Raw genomic sequence first — 12,151 nt, 5'->3', positions numbered from 1 at the left:
TAACCTTAGATGATTCGCATGGTGCAGAGAAAATACATTTTCATAGAGGACAGACTCAGTTTGGTTCATCTTTTCATCATAAAATTATAACTGTATTAATGAATTAAAAGACCATTCCAATGAATGTGTATAGAAACAATCACAGATGTATGGTGCCAACAAGTAATAGTAATGCTTATCTCCCCTCACTGGAGCACCCACAAGCCATCTCTTTGACAAGTATTCCTAGATTCTTGTTCTCCCCATCCCCCATTTTGGGCAGCTGTCCTTCTATAGTCTCCACCTAACTGAGCTTACCTCCATCACTGCACTTGTCACATTGTATTATGCTCTAGTATGCTGTTTTCCTAGATGACATCCCCTTAGCCATATGCTCCTGAGAGCAGGAATTACACTTTTTAAACCTCTTATCTTTGTCACTAACTAGCATAGAGCATGTGTTCAATAAATTTTTACTGAGGGCATCAAAACTAATATCTCCCCTCTTAGTTCACTAAAGATTTTCAGATGAAACAAGGAACAGCTTTTAAAAATAATACATAATATCAGAAATAATCACAGATAAGTTATCAGTGAAGTGGACTTCGTGTCAATGAAGCAATTGTGAAGGAAGGGAAGTTTGAGTGTCTTTAGACAAAATATGAATCTAAAAGTAAATAGGAAAAATAATATTGTCTCACCTACCAGACTCCTATATTACAGATTTCAGCAAGATCATGCTCACTGTGAGCATACCTGAATTTCTCTGTTGATGATTCCTCTAAAAGACAGAATATCTGGATGTTCCCGATTTGTACACACAGTGCCAAGATTCACTTGGCCTAAGCACCACTCCATGGTTCCTTACCTGTGGCATGTTCTGCTGGTCTAAAACCTGCCATAGAAACCACCGTTCCTTCTTAGTGCTTCTCCGTACACGAAACATGGCTGCTATGGCATACTCCTCAGGAAGGCCTTTGGGAAATATCTTACTGTGGGAGGAAAACAGAAGGATTGTGGGAAAACGAAGAAGGCAAGGAAAGAAAATCTAGGTATGAAGTTCTACATAACACAATATCTTGGTCATATTTTTCTCCACAAATGTAGGATTCATTATGCATTTTTATAGTAATCTACTTAGCAGATGTATGGAAGCAACATGCTTATGTAATTGTATTTTTGTTCTTTCCCTTTTTTATATCTTCTGGTATGATACAGTGAAAGCTTGGGGTATATAAAAGCAAGTGAGTAGGCCACAGTACTACATTATGTTATGGCCTTACTCAACAAGATGTTCCAACAGAGGAGACTCTCAGAACTCGCTGCAGTTTGGCAAACAGTAGAGATTTATAAAGGGATAAACAGTACCTCTCGGTTTTGTCAATTTAGAGAAGTACAAAGCATTTCAAAGAACACTGCTAACAATTAAATGTATGTTTTCCAAAGAATAAGCTTAATCATATTAAACTCCTGCAAATAAGTTCCTAATACCGACTTCAATTTAAGACTGAAACACACACACACACAACGAAAACAAAGAGGTTTTAGCTTACTTTTCATTCCTAAGGAAAATGAAATAAGCAGATTCTCACTAGGTAGCAGAGAAAAGCCGAAATCCAACTATCCTTCTGACTTATCTTATTTCACTAGTCTCCCTGGACTCATGAAGAAACTCAGGGAAAAAATTAACAATGAATATGCCTCATATCTAGACATTGATGGGAAAAACAAGGAGAAACACATTCCTCCAAGCCTGGTTTTAAATTTATCTGTATTGTATGTAAAAACTCTGCAAGGCAGGAATTTTGCTTCTCTTTTAAAAAATCATGAGGAATAGTAGGTAAGAATTCTCTTAAGGACTGCCATAGCCAGAAGCTGTTTACACAAATAAAACACCATGCACTGAGATGCCACTTTGAATATTACACTAGGGCCTACTAAAACTGCCAGCTAACTACTGAAACTGACAACCAAAGTGTCATGGAGAATTCCTGACTTTTGGTTTTTTTGCGTTAAAGAAAAAGTCACATGTAGTTGGGCAATCAAGAAAATAATATGAAAAAGCTGTGCTGACCTGAAGTTCTTATTTACTTACTGGGTTTAACACATGCACACATTTATGGACATATACATAGTATTCCAAAAATGTATACACACTTTAACAGCTGATAGCTTTATTTTGAAAATGAAATGTATTTTAATAAACACTGCCTTTATAATTATTCAAAGTGGGTATATACATTTTGGGGGAATATATATATATCCATGTATATACTATGCATGTATTCTTTAGTTTTATCATCCTTTTTGAAGATATACTAAAAAGAGAGAGAGAGAAAAAGAGGTAACCAATTTTATTGCATCTACATTATTATATCCCCTCTTAAGTGAAAAATTGATTAGGAAATTATTGGTTTTCCATTGCATCAAAATAAAAGCAAGCTTCTAAAATTGTTTTTCCTCTGAATAGACACCAGTATTAAACTAAATTTTATAATGATCATTACTGTTCTTGTTTAAGTAATATTGTTCATTAAAAATCAATCAAAAACAACCAGGCAAAGTGGAAGTGAGAGGTGAAACCAAAACATAAACTTCCAAGTGGAAATTTTGAACAAGTTGCATCAAAACTCTTTTAAAAAGAAAATCTCAACCCATACAGCAGGTCCCCCAACCACCACTACCTGCAATAATAACTTGTGTCTCCACCTTGCTTCCAAGTCCTGCCTCCTGTATTCCACTCTCCACCTTGATGCTCTTAGGATCATATCTTTATCTCAACTTTTATAAAATTTGACATACTGTTTCCTGGACTTTTTCTTCCATTCATTATATTGAGCACATCTTTCAATATGGGTTGTACATTACTAAGAAAAAAAATGTGTAAGTTTTTTAATTTTCTCCATATCATTTTCTCTTATCCCTCATTCAGGAGCTCCTCTTTTAGACAATTATTTAACATTTATATTAATGACCTAATTTTCTTACTCTTTCTCTTATATTTTTCCATCTCCTTATTTATTTTACTTTTTGGCTACTTCCCAATTCAACATTAATTTTTGTTATTCCCCCCTCCAAAAAATTCTCTTTTGTTCTCTTTTGCAAACTATCCTGACTTCAGTATTTCAAATCTCTGACGTTATCAATTTGGTGGGCTTCTACCTGTTTTTCTCTGCATCCTTGAATGTCTCCACTTCATCCAAGTTAGTTTTTCCTATTTAATAGTCTGGCTCTCTCTTCCATGTTGGAAGTTATACTCTAATCCCTGATGATTCACTGTAGTCCATGTATATTTAAGAATAAAACACTGAGCCGTAACCGGTTTGGCTCAGTGGATAGAGCGTCGGCCTGCGGACTCTAGGGTCCCAGGTTCGATTCCGGTCAAGGGCATGTACCTTGGTTGCGGGCACATCCTCAGTAGGAGATGTGCAGGAGGCAGCTGATTGATGTTTCTCTCTCATCGTTGTTTCTAACTCTCTATCTCTCTCCCTTCCTCTCTGTAAAAAATCAATAAAATATATATTTTTAAAAAAGAATAAAACACTGAAACTTCACAAAGTTTATGCATGCTGGCACAGTGTATCAATGAACCAGCCTTACTGCGAAGCATGACCAACTGATGGATTTCATTGAGAATTCCTCAAATGTTAATGTAGGAAGATTATGTCTCTAGGGACATGCAGTTTCTCTATAGAGTCCTGGTATTTCCCAGGTTGATGCTTGACCACTGAGCAACACTGGCCCGGCGAGAAATAAAATTTTGTTGCTTAAGCTATCCAGTCTATGGTACCTTGTGAATCCCAAGCTGACTAAGCCACTCAAGATCTCTCAATTTCGGCTTTCATGATATATCTTTTCCCCTCTATGTTTTTTATTGATATAAAATGTATTTGTTTTAAGTGTGGAATACAGAAATGTCAAGGAACTTTGAAGAAACTTTTAGTAATTTGAACCATATATCTCTATTCTTAGTGAAAAATGAAAATGCCTCATAAGAAGTTTTATGTGTAGTAAACCAGGTCTTGAAATGGTCTATATTGAAAGACCCTAACACATATCTTGTTTGGACAGCATGTAGATGTACTGTGCATTCGTTTTTATCTGTTCTGCAAATCTTTGCTTTTTTATTTAAGTGTTGAATATTTACCTATAATAATAAAAGCATAATATGCTAATTAGACCAGATGTCCTTACGGGAAGCCCGGGTGCTGGGTGCCTGCCCGCAGCCAGAGGAAAGCCCAGGTCCCGGGTGCTGGAAGGAAGCCAGTGCTAGCAGCCGGGGGAAGGAAGGCCTGCTCTTGCATGAATTTCATGCATCAGGCCTCTAGTATTTAATATAATTGCTGCTAAAGTAGGGTGTCACACAGGTCTCTAGGGTTCTGCTCATTTTTCCTCATTCTTTTTTTCCTGTTCATCCTACTAAATCACTCAATTGACTTATCTTCCAGTTCTCTGATTCTTTATTCTGCAACTTCAACTCTGTTCTTGAAGCCTCTTATAAAGCTTTCTTTTCTGTTATTATAGTTTTTAACTGCAAAATTTTGATTTGCTTCTTCTTAATAATTTCTATTTATTAGTATTTTCTATTTGGTGAGACAACAGTTGTATACTTTCCTTTAGTTCATCAGAAAGTTTCCTGTAGTAAATTGAACATATTTTAAATAGCTGATTTAAAGACTTTGCTAAGTTAATCCAATGTGTAGGTTTCCTCAAGAACAGTTTCTATTAACTGCTTTTTGTATGGACCATAGTTTGTGTTTTTTGCATTTCTTGTAATTTTTTATTTAAAAAAATAAACATTGTAAATAATATAACATGGCATCTCTGGGAATCAGATTATTCTCCACCCACTGGTGATTTGCTGTTGTTGCTATTTATTTTTGTTGTCAGTGTTGCTGCTGCTTGTTTGCTTCATCATGTTCCTAAACTAATTTTTCAGAGTGTGCACTCTGTTATGTGTGACCCACTGAAGCCTCTGCTCAGTTAATATAGTGGTCAGCTAATAACTGAACAGTTAAATGCTTATGACCTATAAGAATCCCAGTCTCTGCTGTGGGATTATATATGCATGTTGGAGAATGCCTTCAATGCTCAAGCAGGCAGTATATAACTCTCCTTAGCCTTCACTTTATGCTTGTCTAGAGCTTTAAATCTGGCCAGAGCTACAAGCTTAGAGCCTTTTCAAATTTGGGGGCGGGGGGAGGAGGCGTTGGGAGGCGTTGTTCCCACAAAGCCCTTACATACACATCGGTGTCTGGATTCTCACAAATATGCTGGAACTTTCTAATGATTTCTATGGACATTTCCTTTTAAAATCTTTTTATCATCTTCCCATTTGCCCGAGTCGTTAAGTGTTGTCTTGGGCAGCTGCAATGTTACACAATCGCTATTGATTATTTTCATCAAATGCCAGGAGAGATGCTGTCCTTACTGGATAAGCGCTGAGTTAGGTCAAATAAAGATAATCCTCATGAGCAGTTAACTACCAGTCAGGTAAAATAATGAAAATTCTCTAGAAATGGGGTTTTTATTGACCTCCAAACCCATTCTTCCTCCTCCAATGGTTGCTAGCTTGCACTTGAGATTATAAAGCTATTGGTTTTCAAGTCTACCATTATGTAGAGGTTAGAGGAATGTAAATAAGACAAGTTGAATGCCAGAAAGCTTGCTTGGTTAATTTCCAGAGTTCTGGTTTGGGGCATTTTTGCCTGTGTTATCATTGTTTTTATGAGTGAATGCATTTTCTAAGCTCCTTACTTTGCCATTCCTGCTGACTGCATCAGTAATACCTATTTGGACCTTTCAGTTTAGCCCAACTACAAGTTGCTTTCAGCCAAGAGAGCCACTGAGTGAACACCTCTTGAAGCAGAACATGTAGATGAATCCTATTCATATTTCTGAAGCACATCATCATGAGAAATAATACATTGTTGTTTTAAGTCATCAAGTTTTGCAGTAGTTCATTACAAAGCAAAAAATAATGAAAACACCTTTCTCCTCACTTTCTACTTAAGATTATATCTATACAAGCACCTGTCACATCTTAGCAAGAGACTGCAAACTCTTCGAAGGCAAAAACAACATTAAATTTCTTTGTATCAACCACAAAACCTAAGTGCAGTGTCAAAAGGACACTCTATAACTATTTGTGAAATGAACGACTGATGCAGCAAATAAAACTGATGACAATATAGTTAATTTTGATATGATTCTTTAATACCACATAAATAAAACCTAATATAGTTATTTTTCAATAATTTAAAATCTCATTCAAAAATTGAAAATACTTATATCGCATGAAAAGATTCTTTGGTGACAAAATATAATAAAGCAAAATATTAATAGTAATAATGTTAATATGTATAATATAGTATTAAGATAATACATTGAAATAAATTTAGTAATGTTTAAAGAAAAATTAACTCTTCTTAGCCTGTTTATAATGGATAAAAATCTTTATAATTACTATATTTCCCTTTCAGAAATTCATGATGTGTTTTCAAGGCCAAATTGATTTTGCTTGCCAAGACTATAATTTTTGAAGAAAAATTTCTGTTTTAAAAACAATGTTACAGAATATATCTGCTCTTACAGACTATGTTTCTAATTTATACCACACAAGCACAAACACTTACTGTGACAGAAAGATTCTCTAGGTCTTGCCAAAGTTTCTATTATAAAAGAGGCCATATTGGATTACTGGTCTGTTACCAGAGAGATATAATGACAGCTTGCTATGTCTAAGATATCCAGGCTTGAATATTTTTCAATGGAGTGTAATTTCCTATAAGAAATTCTATCCATTGCTTATTCAGTGATACTCCCATTAACAAAATATTGTTGATCTGTACTTGCCAAACTCATTCATATATATATTCGGGTAGAAATTCTCAATGAAATAGTTTCTAACTTCCCTTCTACTTTATACACTGTCAATGGAAAAGTCATCCATGTAAATTAATATATATTTGAAAAGCTCAAAGTTTTGTGAAATTTAAGTGTAATTAAATTTTTTTCCCATTGTCTATTTCTCTTGTCATTAACCAAAGTCACCTAAATATTTGGTGAGGTATACCAAATTAACAAAATGTTTAATCTAAAATTGATTTTTTAAATGGGACTAACTAAACTCATAGAGAGCCAAACTACAGACATGCCAAATTATCCAAAGGTGCCAAAAAATGCCACCTGTGGAATCCTCTTTACATTACCCCTGAGAAGGCTAGTCCTAGATATAATCTGGAGTGTCTTTGAAGGCTTGTAATTCACACACTTTAAACTCCTTTGAATTTGTAACTTATTTCAATGTTGAAAATATCTAGAATGTAGTTTTCAACTGCTCTCTAATGTTCTCTGTGTATAGCAGCACTCTGTTTAATCATAAAGGAGAAGAAAACACTATTAAACTGTAGGGGAAGTGGCAGAAGATCGAAATGGGACTCCTTACAATGACCAGCTATGGTGGAAGGCCATGTCCAGACCTGACAATCAGTACCAGTGAGACGCTGACCCCAATAAAAATTTTATAGCATAAAGACCTTAAAGTTACAATGCTTCCCTTCTTGGTGTTAAAATTAAGAGAGATTTTTATTTTCTTCTTTATATTTTTTCTATTTTCAAATTCTTGCAATTTGCATAAATTGTACTAATCATCCTTTTAAAAAACACTACTAACCTTTAAAACCACCTATTTATTAATCTTATATTCTCCCAGGACAATCATGAGGAAGAAATAACACTAAAATATTATTTTTGCTATTATGAGTAAAAAATAAATCATAAAAGTCTATAACTCCCAACTTATTGTCTTCATAATGAGTAAGACAAGATGATAAAAACTTCAAATGGAAATACACTTTTCCTACTATCTTCTCCATATACTGCAAATAGAATATCTGACTACAAAGTATTAGTACTTGTATTTATGGAGTTGGATAAAAATTAACATCTTATTAACAAGGAATAAATACACTGTATCAGACTTTAAGAATGGGTTACATTTGTAAATAGCATATTAACTACATTTTCTAGATTTTTCTTTCTCACTTGACTAATGAAAAATCCTTTCCTGGTCAAAATTTATTTAAAATCATTAAGAAATACAATAAAATGATGATGTCTAAAAGGTATCTATATAATAAGAAAGATGTTGGCATGAGATGGAGGAAGCATACACTCTGTGTATGTATAATTGTTATTTAATAATATTCTACATGCTTGTCTTTTGTATATGTGGTTATAAATTCAGAGATACCAACATCCTCCCTAACTATGAAGTACTTTCACTGTCAAGCCAAAACACCTAATATTCTACTATTAGAACTTTCTTCCACTCTGGAAAATGCTGGTGTTTATAAAATAAAAGTTCTGTTACCATTAACAATTAAAATAGTCGCTAGAAACCAGCCACACATTACTAACAAATTGTCTTATCATTAATTCTCACCATAGAAAGCACAGACCTGGGATCTACAGGGACTGTCACAAAGCAAGGAAGTTTAAATGGGGAATGTGTAGAGAGAGCAATAAACCAGAGCAGGAAATACACCTGAGTTAGCCAGACCAAGAGGAGATGCCATTGTTGTGAGCCCTGGATGGCAAAAGGGTCACCTTGAGCCAGTGGAAGCATGGGAGGAAAGTTCCTGAAAAAAGGAGGTGAGGCCAAAGGGGAGATGCCACCAAGATAAACCTTGACTATTCTTCTTGCCTGTGCTGTCGACTCACATATCTGTCTCCACTTGGCATCTCCACTTGGATATTAAAGGCACCTTTAAATAATTGAAATTGAACTTATTGTTTTCTATCAAACACATCCCTTTACAAGGATTCCACATCTTATTAAAAGACACGGCCATTCACCTAGGTGCTCCAGACAAATACCTAAAAGTAATTCTTGGTTCTTGCCTTTATTATCCTCCATGCCATACAATCTATTGGCAAGTCTTATTGTTTGTACCGCCATCATAGATCCTGATTCTGCCCACGTCTCTTCAGTTCCACTATCACTCCCTAATCCATGGTGCCACCATTCCTGGGCCCCCTGTTATAGTGTGGTCTCCCTCTTTTTCCTCCCTCAAAGTCTACCCTGCACAGAGCAGCTAGAATGAGCTTTTAAAATGTAAAGCGGACGAGGTCCCTTCCTTACTTATAACCTTCCTACAGTGTTCCCTGGGTCCTATAATAAAAGGCACATCCCAGATCATGGCTCACAGAGCCTAATGTGCTCTGATTCCTGCCTTCCTCTGACACATCATCTCCTATTTCCGTCTTGGTGTGGCACCCACACTCCAGTTACAATGACCTGAATTTGGTTCCTTGAACACACCAGGTTCATTGAGGTCTTAGGCCTTTATACTTCCTGTTTCCTCTCCGGGGATGGCCGTTCCCAGAAGTCTTCACTTAGATGGGTCTCCTCACTACTCAGGTCTCTAAGGTCACTTCCTCTGAAAGGTCTACAGTTGTCCTCACCTCAGTCAGTATCTAGCACCTTGTTTCATTTTCTTCATAGGCTTAAAACTACCCAACATGTTTCTTAAATGTACTGGTTTATACATGTATTGTCTGTCTCCAGCAACTAAATGTGGCGTCCATGGAAACAGGAACTCTGCCAGACTTGTTGCTCTAGACCAGCGGTTCTCAACCTGTGGGCCGCGACCCCTTTGGGGGTCAAACGACCCTTTCACAGGGGTCGCCTAAGACCATCGGAAAACACATATATAATTACATATTGTTTTTGTGATTAATCACTATGCTTTAATGATGTTCAATTTGTAACAATGAAATTGGGGTCACCACAACATGAGGAACTGTATTAAAGGGTCGCGGCATTAGGAAGGTTGAGAACCACTGCTCTAGACTAACACCGGGCACATAAGAAGTACTCATAACAATTTATTCCATTCGTGGAAAGTCCATAATGATGCCTATGAGCAGTCATAATAGGTCCCAAACACTTGTATCCCATATAAAATATGTTAGCTTGCATCATGCCTTAAAGTTAAGGCCTCATGAGGCTGTGCTTCATCACACTCAGCAGGAAACAGCAGAAGGAAAAACCAAGCCCTATGGGATTCTACAGCAGGTTAATAAAAAAGCTGAAAAGCTGACACAAAACAAGTCTGGGAACAAACACGGTCAGTATTCTTACTTTCAAACAGAAGTTGAAAGTCTCTACAAAATGGACTAGCTGCCCCAGGAAGACTTCACCGAAAGTGTGCTTTGGCAGAATTCTCCAGTCCTCGGAAATGTTTCAGGACACCCCACATAATAGTTCCCTGTAGTTCTACACTCCTAAAGCTGAAAGGAACCTTACTAGTGATTTAGATCAACCATCTCACTTCATAAAAGAGGAACTAAAGTCACAGTTGTCAAATAACTGCTCCACCCTCACTTCACCAGATGGAGGTCAGGATGGGACATGAACTCTTAACTCCTAATTCCAAGGTCAGTTTTTTCCAGTATATCAAGTTAATTGCATCCTCTGGGTTAAGAATAAAATTTCCTTCATTTTTTTCCAACCAGACTTAAAAGTAATGTTTTGGGGACTATAAGGGAGAAAAGCAATCTATTTTTCTGAGTACTGGGTGGATTAGGGGGGAGGTAAATAAATATAAAACATTAATTTCAAGAAATGAATAATCAAAATGTTTACAATCATACTGTAATAGAAACAACAATAAATCATATTTTGGGCTCTGAGAAAAGTATGCATTCTGACATCTGCAAATCCTAGGTGACCAGTGGCCCTGAGGGATAGATTCTTACAGTTCCTCCCCCTAATGGTAGTTTGAGTACAGATCAGGAAGTATCGCAAACCACACAGTAATAACTTTAAAATAGGGGTGCTGTCTGCTGGGTTTTAGGAAAGATATGCATGCTACAGAAGGTGATTACCAATCAGGAATATTTTCTACATATTCCTTAGAGGTCATTTCTCAGAAAGATTAGGATTTCTCACCAAGCATTTTTTAAAAATGAGTGCAGTTTTCAGGAAGTAGTGAGAATTATGAAAACAGTTTATATACCAATAACCATGTAATGTGAAGAAAAGTTTGAAGTATTCTGATAAAAATTGCCTCTGTGTTTATCCGACTGGTGAGAAGCGATATATCAGGAAGAACATCAATTGAATGGTAATCTAACTAAAAAGACAAGTGATTCCTTAAAAAGTGAAAATCACCATCACAAATGTGACTATTTCAAATGATTGTGGAAAGAAAGAGAACCCTTAGCACTGAGGCAACGTTAATATTTTCCTGGCATAGGAATCAGGGTTAGCTTCCATTCCATTCATCCCCTGAAGTATGAAATCAATGCCTAACACAGCTGGCTGGTCACAATACTAATTTACTGAAGCTGAAGTGTCTGATCTCTCAGGGACAGAAGGATGTTAACTGAACAACTAATGGGCGTTCCTGGCTGTCCCAATTAATGACAAAACAAGCAGAACTGCCTTAGAGGGTCAACTGCTTGCTCGCACTCCCAGATGGGGCGCAGTGCAAGCATGGCAGCCATGGAAAACCACAAATGTTAAAAAATAATTCACTCTTTTAAAGTACATGCAAGTACTTATTAAAAAGTTGTTTTATGGAGAGATGAAATCAAGGAGTAGATCTCATTTATTCTCTACAACTAGGCCCTGGTGGTTTGCTGACAAGAAAAATAAAGACCATAATGAAGCTCATACATTTCTTGATTTCTTAGTATCTCTCTCTATATAAAAGCCTAAGCAACTGTCCAACTGTTCAACCATCCAACTGGTAGCTATGACACACAATGACCACCAGGGGGCAGACACTTCAACCGGTAGCTGTGATACACACTGACCACCAGGGGGCAGACACTCAAGCAGGAGCTGCCGAACTGCGGTGACTTGGCAGCTGCGGTTCTCAGATGACGTACCCGGAACCAGAGAGGAGGGAGCCTGATTCTGGGGTGCATCACCCGAGAAACACCCTCTTGCAATCCAGGACCCCTCAGAGGATGTTGGAGAGCTGGTTTCAGCCTGATCCCCACAGGCCAGGCCAAGGGACCCCACTGGTGCACGAATCCGTGCACTGGGCCTCTAGTATTAAATAATTGGTAATTTCATTATACTGCAAGTTCAATTTGATGTATTTATTCCACATTTCTAAAAGAAGCATAGTTTGTAATGTGGCAAGTAACATGCCTG

At 36.8% G+C, this 12,151-nt stretch overlaps 1 protein-coding gene across 1 annotated transcript in view; it reads right to left on the bottom strand.

Moving 5' to 3' along the window:
* Positions 1-12,151, bottom strand: part of COL19A1 (collagen type XIX alpha 1 chain) — a 277,248-nt gene that overhangs the window by 242,446 nt on the left and 22,651 nt on the right. Inside the window, 1 exon segment of the mRNA XM_023754306.1 lies at positions 848-971. Coding sequence (XP_023610074.1) covers positions 848-971 — 124 coding nt within the window.

The sequence above is a fragment of the Myotis lucifugus genome, unplaced genomic scaffold (assembly GCF_000147115.1).
Source record: "Myotis lucifugus unplaced genomic scaffold, Myoluc2.0 scaffold_59, whole genome shotgun sequence".
Taxonomy (NCBI): Eukaryota; Metazoa; Chordata; class Mammalia; order Chiroptera; family Vespertilionidae; genus Myotis; species Myotis lucifugus.
The sequence above is the reverse complement of the archived record's forward strand: the minus strand, read 5'-3'. Positions and strand labels throughout refer to the sequence as shown.